At 46.8% G+C, this 14101-nt stretch overlaps 1 protein-coding gene across 1 annotated transcript in view; it reads left to right on the top strand.

Annotated features, from left to right (window-relative positions):
- The window catches only part of DYNLRB1 (dynein light chain roadblock-type 1), a 30409-nt gene that overhangs the window by 14881 nt on the left and 1427 nt on the right, over window positions 1-14101 (top strand). Inside the window, exons 2-3 of the mRNA XM_049869004.1 lie at window positions 248-323; window positions 8652-8819. Of these exons, the coding sequence (XP_049724961.1) occupies window positions 248-323; window positions 8652-8819 (244 nt within the window). The remainder of the gene's footprint in view (window positions 1-247; window positions 324-8651; window positions 8820-14101) is intronic.

The following is a 14101-nucleotide window of genomic DNA, read 5'->3' as shown; positions in this document are numbered from 1 at the left end:
AACAGTGCCTGGTGGGCTTGGGCCTAGAGCACCACCCCTACCCTATGCTGGAGGTATAAGCAGATGTTTTAGGTGCTGGTGGTGATGTAGGGACCACTTCAAACAACCCTTGGAAGCTTTGAGGAGTTGTTAGGTGACTGGGTGTTGTTTATTGTTCGAAGATAAATGTGCGATTCATCTGGCTGGGGTATTAGGGACTTAATCCAGCCTACCTGGCCCTTGCTAACCTTGGTCTGTTTCTCTGCAGGCAGAGGTGGAAGAAACCCTGAAGAGACTTCAGAGCCAGAAGGGCGTGCAAGGAATCATTGTGGTGAACACAGAAGGTATGCCCTCCCTCTGGTCCTTCCTGCAAGGGTCATGCCCCCAGAAAACAGCCCAAACACAGCATGACACTTGCTGTTTACTTGGCCCTTCAAGTACCTGATTACTTTTTTTTTTTTTTCTTTATTTCCGGTGCTCTAGCACTATTATTGGAATTCTGAATTTTCAAAAGGAAAAATTTACTCAGCCCCACTGATCTGACAAATCACATGTTTCAATTACTTTGTGCTTTCAGCCCTTGTCTAGACATGTTTTCTCATGGTCATTTTCAGAGTTGTTACTCTTGTTTATGTTTACACAAGCCTTTTTTAAAATAATGTTTCATGGTTTACATAAGCAAATTTTTTAACTGCAAGTATATTTATTGTATATACATAAAACCAAACCTGTTGCCGTCAAGTCAATTTTGACTCATACTGATGCCATAGGACAGAGTAGAACTGCCCCATAGAGTTTCCAAGGAGCGGCTGGTGAATTTGAATTGCTGACCTTTTGATTAGCACCCGAGCTCTTAACCACCATGCCACCAGGGCTCCTTATTATATATAAAAAAATGTATGTATATTTACATATATATTTATTAACTACTCCCCATTTATGTCATTTTTGCAAGGTACTACTGTAGTTAACTTCTTTGTGCCTATAGCTCATCCGTCTTCTGAGGGGTTATTTCAGTTACTTATTTTAGTATAAGTACTAAATATTCCCGAACTGCACTTGACATCATGAAGAACGAAGCTAACATCTGTCATGCACTTATACTCTGTGCTAGGCCATAGACTGGTGCTTTACAAATATATTACTTCGTTCGTTCCTTGAAACACCATGTTGTCTCCATTTTGCAATGGAAAAAACTGAGCCTAGAAATTTAATTGATTCACCTGGGTCTCAGAGCCAAGATTTAAATCTCAGTCTGAGTGCAAACTTGTGTTCTTTATCCCACACTGTGCTGTAAAGGAGCAGAGTGTGCCTGCTGGTCTGTGGCCCTAGACCCTGGCACTCCAGGCTGCAGTTAAGAGCAAGGGCTCTGGAATCCAGCAGTCCTGAGTTTGAATCCTGGCTCCACTCCTGACTAGAGTGTGACCTTGAACAAGTCACTTAATTCTGTAAATGTGAATAAAAATTAGATCTCCCTTATAGAGTTGTAAAAATTAACTGAAAACGAACAACATAAAGCATTTTGCACAGGACCTAATACACAGTAAGTGCTCAGTACAGATTAGCGGCTGCTCCTATTGTCATTATTGTCTCCATCACTTCTGAGCTCTGAGCACTTGTTTACATAAAGCCATTCTCCCGGTCACCTTCTCTCTTGGGTTGTGGGGAACTCACACGCTTCATGCCTCTAGGCCACAGTGTTTCCCACATTTATCCATTCATTAGAATCACTTAGGGTTCTAAACATACAGCTTTCTAGGCCTTTCTCTAGAAAGTCTGACTTATTAGGCCTAAGGTGAGACCCAGGAATAACCCTCCTGTTCACCTCGTATCCCAGGGTGCTTACTTGTTCTATTGAATCTTCTTGCCTTAGCTCTTGCTTTTACTTCTGCCTTGCGTGTTTTCTCCTCTCTACTGATCCAGATGTTACCTGCCCTTCAAGGTCCCCTTGGGTGCCCCTCCTTTAGGAAGCTAGGCCCTTGATATTTAATCTTCATAACTCATTTTATTGACAAGGAAATTGAAGACTCATAGAAGTAATGTGTCCCATATTGGATTGTGCCCAGCCAGAGGGTCTGCTCTCCCAGGCTGGGTTATGATTAGCCCTCTGAATGGAGGTGATAATGACATTAACTGTGCACCTGCCATGTGCCTGGTGCTCCACTGGTCATGTCTGATTTCTAGTTCATTACCACTGCCCTGTAGACATTGGTGCCATTAGCTTTACAGACATAGCTGCAGATATCCTCAGAGGTCAGGGCCATGCCCAGAGTCATTCAGTTCCCCCAGTTCTCTAGCCCCGTGTATTTAGTCAGTTCTGATTTACCCCGTGCTCTAAAAGAGCCTCTGTGTATGGGTATGTTGGTATTCTAGGCCTTGTTTAGAAAGGCAGGATTCTCAACAGTACCTGCTTAAGTGGAGCAGGATAAAAGTCCCCAAAGGCAACAAAGTAGAGTTGGCATGTCCTTGGTTAAAATGTCGTTTGTAACCTGCCAGGGCCTGGGCTAGCCAGAGCGGCAGAGCATGCTCCCAGCTTTGTCAGACCCTCATTTAGCCACGTGACCATTGCATTTAAAGGAGGCAAGAGGTTATCGGCCCTCAGGACACAGTGGAAGGTAGGAGCAGGCCCCCAGCTCAGGTCTGATACTGACCAACTGGGTGACCTGGGCCAAGTCCCCTCCCTTCTTCAGGTCTCAGCAGCCCTGAGTGGAGTGGTTGGTCCAGGTGATCTCTTTTGGGCACTTTTTGCTCCAAAACTCAAAAAACTGTGTGTCACTTAGACAGAGGGTTTCTTGGCTCAGCATTTGGACCCCAGGAGTGACTGCCCCAGGCCCCTAGGCTTCCACCAGTCAGTACTGGCAAGCTACAAGCCTTCATTCTTGCCTTAAAACTGCCTCTGAAGTTGAGCTCTTTCATTCAGAAATCTAGCCGAACTGCTTACCTTTTGGATACTGATGATCCTGCTGAGCACTTCTCTTTGGGTACTAACGAGGCAGTGTAGCACAGTGGCTGAAAGGACAGAATGCCAAACCAGGCTGCCTGGCTCTGCTGCTTACTGGCTGCATGACCTTGGGCAAGTCACTTAACTACTGTTCCAGTTTCCTCATTTGTAACATGTGATTAATACTACACTTCCTCGAAGGGAAGCTTTTAGAACAGTGCCTGGCGCATGTTATTGTTGTCAGGTGCTGTCAGGTTGGTTCCAACTCACAGCAACCCTGTATACAACAGAACGAAATACTGCCCAGTCTGGCGCCATCTTCACAGTTGGTGTTATGCTTGAGCCCGTTGTTGCACCCACTGTTGTCAATCCATTTACTGGTGCACAGTAAATGCCATATAAGTGTTAACAATTGTGTGTGTGTGTTTTATGTACTTTTAATTCGTAACCCGTTCACAGAGCTCCTCCTTTGGTCTCTCCTTTACATTTCCCGCAGTGACCCTGCAAGGCAGGGATGTTTGCCCATTTTTCAGGTGAGGAACCTGAGGCTGAGAGAGATGAGGTGGCCTTCCCAAGGTCACCCAGCTATGGAGAGAGGTAGTCAGAACACAGATTTGAGGTTGATTACTCTTCCCACTGCTCCATGGGGCCTTTAAGCCCTCTGTTGTTGTTGTGTGCTGTCGAGTCAATTCTGACTTCTAACAGCCCCATGTGGCAAAGTAGAAACTGTCCTATAGCGTTTCCTAGGTTGTAGTCTTTATGGGAACAGGTCGCCAGGTCTTTTCTCCTGTGGAGCCACTTGTGGGTTTGAACCTCCGACCCTTCAGTTAGCAGCCGAGTGCTTAAACTATTGCACCACCAGGGCTCTTCTAGAAGCTTCAATTAAAGATGATTGTTTAGAGATGCTCGTATTAGGGATCTCTCTTATCTCATCCCTGGTGGCACAGTGGTTAAGGCTACGGCTGCTAACCAGAAGGTCGGCAGCTCGAATCTACCAGGCACCCCCTGGAGAAATTCTATGGAGCCATTCTACTCTGTCCTACAGGGTCACTATGAGTCAGAATTGACTCGGTGGCAACGGGTTTGGTTTTTTTTTTTTTTTATCTTATCTAGGATTTTCCCACCCCATGATTTGGCTCAGATGTCTCTTCCTTCAGGATGCCATCCCTGACCACCCAGCCTCAGAATGATTGCTCCCACCTCTGAACCCATGACACATCCTTGTCCCAGTCACTTACCAACCACCTGCCACCACCTCTTGCCTTAGCCAGATTCAACTGGTATTTCATAATAAAAGTTTGAGTTTAAGCAACTCTGCCAAGAAGTTAAGGAACATTTGATTCTATTTATCTCTGTCCAGACCCTTGCCACCCTCTGCTGCTACCCACATATGGAAAAAAGTGTAAGCGCTAAAGGGTAGGGATTTGTTTGTTTGTGTTCACTGGTGCGGTGGTTAAAAGCTTGGCAGCTAACCAAGAGGTTAGCCGTTGGAATTCACCAGCAGCTCTTTGGAAACCCTATGGGGCAATTCTGTACTTTCCTGTAGGGTCGCTATGAGTTGGAATCAACTCTACAGCAACGGGCTTGGCTTTTTTTTACTGTATCCCCAGGACCTAGAACAGTGTTGGCACATAGTTGGTGCTTAATAAATATCTGTTAAATTTTTTAACATTTTTTTGACTGAAGCAGCAGGGTATGGTGGGAGGACCTTGGCTACACAACCCTGGGTTAGAAATCATGTGTGCCGGTGACCAGCCACTTCTCTGTGGACTGCACATTCCCCACCTGTGACAACAGAGGCTTAAATTAGGTGTCCTAATCATTAGACCATCTGTGTGACCTCCAGCTCTGGCTTCCTGTGAATCTGGAATTGATCTCTTACTCTTGTTTGAAATTTTCCCCAGTTTTGGTCCTTGCCCCACCTCCATGTTTTGTTTTTAGAGGGAGCCAACAAATGGCTGGTTTGTTTCCTCTACATACCCTTCCCACCTGGTAGAAATGTGATCAAACTCACGCCAGTATTTGTCTGAACTACTGAAAGTAACTCTGTGACCACTGACTTATCAATAGCTTATTGTAGTCCCTAAAGACACTGCTGGCTCTCAGGGAGCTTACAGATGATGATCACTTTCCTTAAGGTGTGATATATCAGGAGGCGGAGACCTGAGGGACCAGTGGGAGTCATGACTGACTAGGGGAAGAAAGAAATATTCCAGGCAGAGGGACCTGAAAGAAGGCGGCTTTGTGTATAAGCAGTCAAGGTGTTTGATCACTCAAGCCTTGAGATTGCTAAGTCTGTTACCATCAGAGCCCAAAGGTGAGCTGAGGGGAGAGTTACCTGCCAAATGTCAGGACAGCCAGTCCAGGGTCCTGTCCCATCTGGGCTCTTGTCCTTGCCCTCAGCAGGAGGGCCCTGTGTTATCGAGGCCATTTCAGGTACAGGAATGTCCCCTTAGGTTATCTGGGGAATGGGATTTTTTGTGTAGGTGATGTTGCTAACAAACTAACAATTAAGTGCTCTTTGCTGAACATTCATATGCATTAAGCCGTATTTAATCCTTACAGCGCGGGCAGTGGTAGCTCAGAGGTAGAATTCTTGCCTTCCATACAGGAGACCCAGGTTCCCAGTCTGTCGGTGAAGGCTTGTGTGTTGCTGTGATGCTGAACAGGTTTCAGGGGAGCTTCCAGTCTAAGACAGAGATTACAAAGAAAGGCCTCCTGATCTACTTACGAAAAATCAGGCAGTGAAAACCTATGGGTCACAATGGTCCAATCTGCAACTGATGATGGCAAGGGCACAAGGCCAGGCAGCATTTTGTTCTGTTGCACATGGGGTTGCCATGACTTGGGGCCTACAACAGTCTTTACAGCAGCATTTTGAAGTTGCTGTTTACAGATTAGGAAATGAGAAAATGGAGGCTTAAAAGACCCACTGCTTATTTTAGGTGAAGGGAAGAACAACACACAATACAGGGGAAGTCAGCACAACTAGACTAAACCAAAAGAGTGTTTCCTGAATACAACCAAACACTTCAAGGGAAAGAGTAGTGGGGCGGGGGTCTGGGGGCCATGGTTTCAGGGGCCATCTAAGTCAATTGGCATAACAAAGTTTATTAAGAAAATGTTCTGAACCCCTGAGGGAGCAGGAGATCAGTGGGATGCAGACCCCAAATTCTCATAAAAAGACCATACTTAATGGTCTGACTGAGACTAGAGGAATCCTGGCGGTCATGGTCCCCAAACCTTCTGTTGGCACAGGACGGGAACCATTCCCGAAGACAACTCATCAGACATGGAAGGGACTGGACAGTGGGTAGGAGAGAGATGCTGACGAAGAATGAGCTAATTATATCAGGTGGACACTTGAGACTGTGTTGGCATCTCCTGTCTGGAGGGGGGATGGGAGGATAGAGTGAGTTGGAAGCTGGCAAAATTGTCACGAAAGGAGAGACTGGAAGGGCTGACTCATTGGGGGAGAGCAAGTGGAAGTACGGAGTAAGGTGTATATAAACTTATATGTGACAGTCTGACTTGATTTGTAAATGTTCACTTGAAGCTCAATAAAAGTTAATAAAAAAAAAAGCAGAAAAAAGAAAGTTAAAAAGATGTTCTGCATCCCACTTTGGTGAGTGGAGTCTGGGGTCCTAAAAGCTAGTAACCAACCATCTAAGATGCTTCAACTCGTCCCAACCCATCTGGAGCAAAGGAGAATGAAGAACACCAAAGACACAAGGAAAAAATGAGCCCAAGAGAAAGGAAGGGCCACATAAACCAGAGACTCCGTCAGCCTGAGACCAGAAGAACTAGATGGTGGTGCCTGGCTACCACCAGTGACTGCCCTGACAGGCAACACAGTAGAGAACCCCTGAGGGAGCAGGAGAAAAGTGGGTATAGAACTCAAATTCACAGAAAAAGACGACTTAATGGTCTAAGACTGGAGGGACCCCAGAAGACATGGCCCCGGAGTGTCTGTTAGCCCCAAACTAAAACCATTCCTGAAGCCAACTCTTCAGACCAAGATTAGACTAGACTGTAAGACATAAAATGATACTGGTGAGGAGTGTGCTTCTTAGTTCAAACAGACACATAAAACTAAGTGGGCAGCTCCTGTCCAGAGGTGAGATGAGAAGGCAGAGGGGGACAGGAGCTGGTTGAATGAACATGGGAAATACAGGGTGGAGAGAAGGAGTATGCTGTCACATTGTAGGGAGAGCAACTAGGGTCACATAACAACGTGTGTATGAATTTTTGTATGAGAAACTGACTTGAATTGTAAAACCCACTGCCATCCAGTTGATTCTGACTCATAAAGGTTAAATCGCTTGCTTAAGGCCACATAGCCATTGATGGCCAGAGCTGGGGTGTAAACCCAGGTCATCAAGTTTCAGAGCTCTTACTCTTTAATCGTAACCCCAATTATAGAAAGAGAACAATGGACACACAGCTTATACTGCCATCCTCAGGAAGGTACAGCTATAGAGTGAGGCTTCATGGGGCCCTGGTGTACCTATTGTTGCCATCTGACACTCAGTACCAGCCCTGGTGATATGGTCACCTTGTCCCTTAAAGATGAGTGGCCACTATGACCCATTCTCATGACTTGGCTCACACCAGCCTGCCTGATTTCAGCTGCTTCTACGACCTCTGTGTCCCCCTCTTCTGCCCACTCCTGTGTTTCTGATGTCCTAAGAAGGCTGGGTTAGTTTCTTGCCACCCACTGAGTAGGCCTGAGGATGACTGCATTGCTGATCAATCGTGGGCTAGATTATCAGGGCCTGGGCCCAAAACCTGGCCTCTTACTTGTGAGGAGCTGTGTGTACCACGTTCTTCACAAGTGAATGTCAGCTGGTTGGCTCTTGGGACCTCGTGGATGGAGCCTAGTGCTGATGTGTCATGGCTGATTCAAAGGCACCCTGATCACTCAGTTGTGGTGAGGGGTGGCTCAAGTTGGGCCACATTCCTCACCTCCATGACAATAGGCATAGTCCACAGAGGGAGGTCCATTTAATAGATTATCTCAGGAAAACAGTCCTCAAAACAGAAAAGGCTTGATGCACAATAATGTTCATTGCAGTTAATTACACTAGTAAAAAAAAAAATTCAGTAGGGGAATGTCCAATAGTAACTCTGTAGAATGTCCACTTAGTGGGATCTCTGAAGCCAGAAGCAGTGCTGTTTACCAAGAGTTCATACAGACACGGAAACATTAATTTGGGGGTATATCGTGTATTTTTGGTGTGCTTAAATGGGCCCTAAGTTTCCTTTGGGTGGAAAATGGAGCAAAACACTAGTGATGGTCATGTTTTTGGCACAAGCTGACCGTTTTTTTTCTTCCTGCTTTTCAGTACTTACGGATTTGTAAGAGCTGTCCTCCTAGTCCAGGTTCTAAGCTTTGTGGAATCATAATCCTCCTTTTTATTCCTGGAAACCAGTTAAGGCAGGAGCCCTGTGAAAGGAGCCCAGCAGTCGAGCTTGCATTCGAAGCCTCACCCCACTGTTTATCTACTGCGTGGCCTTAGGCAGGTCACCTCACCCATGGCCTCATTAGTAAATGAAGATGGTGAAGTAGTTCAGGAGACTGGCACTGACATACATCAAGGGCTGACACAGTAAGCCCTCAGTACGGTGTCACTGCCAGTCTGATACTGTAGAATTAGGGGAAGTGGGGTTGGGAGCTCAGCAGAAAGGGGCCCCAATGTTCCCACCTGGTCTCTGTTTGCTCTCCCCTCAGGCATTCCCATCAAGAGCACCATGGACAATTCCACTACCACACAGTACGCCAACCTCATGCACAACTTCATCTTGAAGGCACGGAGCACCGTGCGTGAAATTGACCCCCAGAATGACCTCACCTTCCTTCGAATTCGCTCCAAGAAAAATGAAATTATGGTTGCACCAGGTAAGGAGTCTCCCATGTCTCCACTCACAGGAAGACCCTTCCAGCAGATTCTCTGTAGCTTATCAGGAAAACAGTCCATTGGAGCCTCCAGAGGTTCCACAGAAAGAGCTGAAGAATTGAAGGGACCATCGATTGCCTCACTGCCTGGCCAGTCTCCTGCTGGCAGCTCCTGACAAACACTCATTCACAGGGACTCTAGGCCACACAAGGGAATCATGGTCTCATGAGGGAGGTAGACACTTCAGCCTAACAGTGTAACCCTTGCCTCGATAGAGGAAAATACCAGGGGCACTTGGGAACATAGGGGAAGGTGTGATTAGGCGTGCCTGGGGTTTTCAGAAAGATTTCCCGGGAAAGGTGACATTTGAGCTGAGTCTTGAAGGCGCATGAAACAGTGTGAACAAGGTGGAGGGATAGGAGAGCCACATTTGGAGGAAATATAACTGTGGTTCTGAACCAAGGTGCAAAGCAAAAAACACTACATATGTAGTCGTTATCCTTGGAAAAAAATTTTTTTTTTGATTGCGCTTTAGGTGAAAGTTTACAGCTCAAGTTAATTTCTCATACAAAAATTTACACACGTATTATGTGAAACTAGTTGCAATTCCTAAAATGTGGCATCCACTCCTCCTTTCTACCTCAGGTCTCCTGTGTTACTTCAGCCAGCTCCGGTCCCTTCCTACCTTCTCATCCTGCCTCCGGACAGGAGCTTCCCATTTGGTCTTGTGTATCTGCTTTAACTATGAAGCAGACTCTTCACGAGCTTTATTTTATGTTTTATAGTCCGGTCCAGTCTTTGTCTAAAGAGTGGGCTTTGGAAATGGTTTTAGTTCTGGGTTAAAAGAGTATTAAGAGGCCATGGCTTTGGGGGTTCCTCCAGTCTCAGTCAGACCATTAAGTGTGGTCTTTTTACTTAAATTTGAGTCCTGCTGCATACTTTTCTCCTGCTCTGTTAGGGACTCTCTGTTGTGTTCCCTGCCAGGGCAGTCATGGGTGGTAGCTGGGCACCATCTAGTTCTTCCGGTCTCAGGCTGATGAAGTCTCTGGTTTATGTGGCCCTTTTGTCTCTTGCGCTAGTATTTTCCTTGTGTCTTGGTGGTCTTCATTCCCCTTTGCTCCGAGTGGGCTGGGACCAATTGATGCGGCAGTTCGGATCTGCCAGGCGCTCCTTGGAAACTCTATGGGGCAGTTCCACTCTGTCCTATACGGTCGCTATGAGTCGGAATCGACTCAACGGCAGTGGGGTTTTTTGTTTAGATGGCCCCTTGGAAATTTTTTAATTTGTTCACTTATACAGTACAGTCCTGCCTCTTAAGCCAGTCCAACCAGGTTTTCCTCTAGCTTGAGAACCGATTGCTAGTGTTGCTTTACACGAAGCTCTTGGCTTGCGTTTGGGAGCTGTGTAGTACAAACACTGCCTCTAGGCCTTTGGATCATTCCCAGAATGATGAGAGCTCATCCACAGGACTGGGACCACAGGAGGGAACAGAAGGGCCACCTATTCTGCCCTGCCTCATCTCACATTCATGGCCTGGAAGGGTAGACAGACTTGCTGAGACTGTTTTTTGCATTGTTCCTTCTCTATCTCTCTCTCCTTCTTTGGCTGAACCATGTTGTTGAATTTGGGTAAGTAAAGTGTGCCCGTGACAATGCAGTTAGGCGTTGGACAGCTTGTCTAGGGCATCAGAATATGTGTAGGAAGGAGTGGGAGGTGAGACATTGGGTCCAATTTAGAAAAAGGGGGCCCCAAACACCACAGTCAGCTGTGTGCAGGCTTGATCCTGACAGCAGAGGTTTTTAGGGCAGGAGGTGATAGGATTGTGTTTACGGGCCAGATGAAGGAGGGCAGTGGGGAGGCTGGGACACTGATGCCCCTGGCTTGGCAACACAGATGGTAAGGAGGTTGGCTGCAGAGTTCTGAGATGAATTTGGAGGAGGAGATGGGGACCTCAGCCACTTCTAGCAGCAGGGCGACACTGGTTCTGTTCCCAGGGCTGCTGGGGCCCAGCCTGTCTGCTTAGAAGGATGCGAGAGAACCATACAGCCGGTCTCAAGTGCCCACAGCCTGCCCGGACAAATCTCCACCTCCTAAAAGGCGGGCTAGGAATGGTTCCTCTACACACCCTGTGTGTGTGGCCTACGTGGGTGCTCAGAACATGCAGCAGGGACAAATCATGTGGTCTCCAAATCAGACAAACTGTGTCTCTTGGCTTAAAGCTTCAGCAAATGTCCTCTTTGGAACAGGAGAGTAATCTGAAAGCTCCTGGCCATTTATTTCTCAGCTCAGCAGCAAAGGCATCTCTGATTGGTCTTGAGGATCCACAGGGCATGCGAAGCCTGTGGGTGTGGCTGATGCCCTTGTCCGGGAGATCAGAAACTCCCGAGTTAGAGGTTCTCCTCGGGAATTACAGCCCCAGAGACCCACCCCATAGCCTTATAAGTGGAGGCAAGAGTGAGGTGGCCAGACGCTTACCTGGGAAGCAGGGAGTGTGAGCTCTTCCCTCCCTCCATCCCACACCCTCACCACCCGCCCCCCATCTTGATATGCTGGCGGGGTGACATTTTGAGATTGCCTTAAAAAGAAGGAATGCGTGTTTTCTCTCAACACCCTTTCTCCTGTGCTCCAGCCACACTGTTGCCTCTCAGAGCCTCCAGAGTTAGACTTCTCCATCAGGGCCCTCACAGGGCTCCCCTCTTTCCTTTTCACTTGGCTAACCAGCTTGCTTACCTGCTCCGTCTATGATTAAGTGTGCCTCCCCCAGAGAGGGGCCCCCTCATGACTCCCCCAGTCCATATGAGGTAGGGCCCCAATGTTCATAGTTCCTTGTGGCAGCCTGTCCTTCCCATAGTCATGGTTTGGAATTCTGTACGTACAGTCGATTCTTGTTATTTGCAGATTCTGTATTTGTGAATTTGTCTACTAGCTGAAATTCATCTGCAGCCTCCAAATCAGTATTCACAGTGTTTTCACAGGCATTCGTGGACATACACAAAGCGGCAGAAAATTTGACTGGCCTGACACACGTTCCCAGCTGAGGTGAACAAGGACACACTCTGCTTTCTTGTGTCAGCTCTCAGACTGTAAACAATTGTCATTTTTGTGGTGTATTTTAGTGTCACGTTTTGCACATTTTTGTGCTTTTTGTTGGTGATTTTGCTGTTTAAAATGGCCCCCAAACATAGTGCTAAGGTGCTGTCTTTTGTTCATAATGCAGGAAGTGGTGATGTGTCTTATGGAGAGAGTAAGTGTGTTAGATAAGCTTCGTTCAGGCATGAGTTACAGTACCGCTGGTGTAAGTTCAGTGTTAGTATTTACAAGTAAGGAATGCTTAAATAAACACAGATAAAATAAGATTATGTACTGATGGGTTGATGAAAATGTGACTAGAGGCTTGGAGGAGCATAACCCTGTATTTCTCCTAGGAGAACTGGTTCGGTGTTCATACAGTATTCACTCTTTTATAGGATATAACTATCGTGAATAATGAGAATCAACTGTATTTATTTAAGTCTTTCTCCTCTACTAGACAGTAAGTTCCCTGAGGGCAGGGACTTGTCTCAGAGCTTTGCACCTAGTAGGTATTTAACAAATATTTGTTTAATGAATAAATGACTCTCTAAACCCCCTCCGTTGTTGATATCCCTTTGCTGAAGATCAGAGGTGGAGTCAGCAGTGGAGATGGGTCAAGGATTGTGTAGGGTGGAAACCAGTGGTTTGACACTTTGGATGTTCACTTTGATGTGGCCAAGTAAGAATACCAGTTTTGGGCCAGAACTCCTATGGGCAGGTACTACTGACCAGAGCCCCTGGGGCATTGGGGCAGGAGTGCCTTAGGATTTCCATGAAGCCCAGGCCCCACAGGGCAGGCAACGCCCCTTCCCCCAGTAGAACAGGCCTGGCTGCTGCCTGTTTAACACAAGTGTGAGCCACCTGGGAGCAGCCCTGCCAATGAAGGAGGTCCTCCCCCCCTTTCTGCCCTCCTCCTCTGGCTCTTCTGCACACTGAGAAGCAGCTTCCCAGGCCAAAAATACCATCAGAAGGTTTCAGACAGTTTGTCCACATATGTACCCAGTTTAACTCTTTCCTGGCCCAGAGCGGCCCACCTGAAGAGACTTGGTCTTCACTTAGTAATGTCACTGATACAAATCTGAGTTAACTCAGCATAAACTTTAACATGCTACCTTATCTCACAAAGCATCTGAAGTGGTATTCCTGGATTTAGAGCTTGATAATTTGAAATAAAAAATACTAGTATTATTGATTGTATCTTTTTATCAGTGACTTTTAGTAGTGATTTTTAAAAAATTTATGATGGCTGCTTAGCCATGAAACTAGTTTCTTCCCAGTTTCAATGGCCCATCATCATGGGAAGAACCACGCTTTAGGCTTGAATCTGAGTAGACACAGAGCAGACATGGCCAAGGTCTTGCCATTTCTCTGGTGTTCAGCAGGGAGGAGGCATCAGGCTAGAGGCCAAACCCAGCTCCCACTACATGTCAGCAAGCCATTTAACTCTCTGAGCCTCAGAGTTCTCATTTGTAAAATGGGAAAACATTATACCTGCCTCAGAATCCTCGTGGTTTGAGAACTCATTGAGATAAACATGAGAAGTGGTCAGTCCAGTGCAGAGCACATGGAAGCCTTGATAAAGGTTTGTGGTTTTGAAGTTTAGGTGGGCAGAGCTGGAGCTTCCTGCTTCTCCAGTTTTCTGAGGGACATCAGGCTTACCTCTGAAATCCGCTGTGGCTTGAACTTCCTATGATCTCGTGAAGGACATTCTGCCTTGCTACACAGGATCCCCAGGGCTGGAATCCACGCAGCTTTGGCCTCCTTCAACCTGGTGCCCTTGAAAATTCATCTAGGTCTGGAGGGCCAGAAGCTGAGCTTGCGACAGAAAATGACATTAAACACCCAGACCAGTGGGGTCGAGGTTGGAATTCCTTCTTTGCCACTAACTAACTGGGTTTGCTTAGGGCTAGTGGCTCCCCCAGGAGCAGCAGCATCGGGCATCACCTGGGAACTTGTTAGAAATGCGGGTTATCAGGCCCCAACCCTCACTTACTGAGAAGCTCTGGGGTAGGTGTGTTTCAGCCAGCCCTGCAGGTGAGGAGCCCTGGTGGTGCAGTTGTTAAGCACTCAGCTAACTGAAAGGTCAGTGGTTCAAATTCATTAGCCCATCTCTGGGAAAAAGATGTGGCAGTCTGCTTCTGTAAAGATTTACAGTGTTGGAAACCCTGTGGGAAAGTTTTAATTTGTCCTTCATGGTCGCTATGAGTCTAAT

The sequence above is a fragment of the Elephas maximus genome, chromosome 25, assembly GCF_024166365.1.
Source record: "Elephas maximus indicus isolate mEleMax1 chromosome 25, mEleMax1 primary haplotype, whole genome shotgun sequence".
Classification (NCBI taxonomy): Eukaryota; Metazoa; Chordata; class Mammalia; order Proboscidea; family Elephantidae; genus Elephas; species Elephas maximus.
Note: the sequence above shows the minus strand (reverse complement) of the source record. Positions and strands in the feature narration are given on the sequence as shown.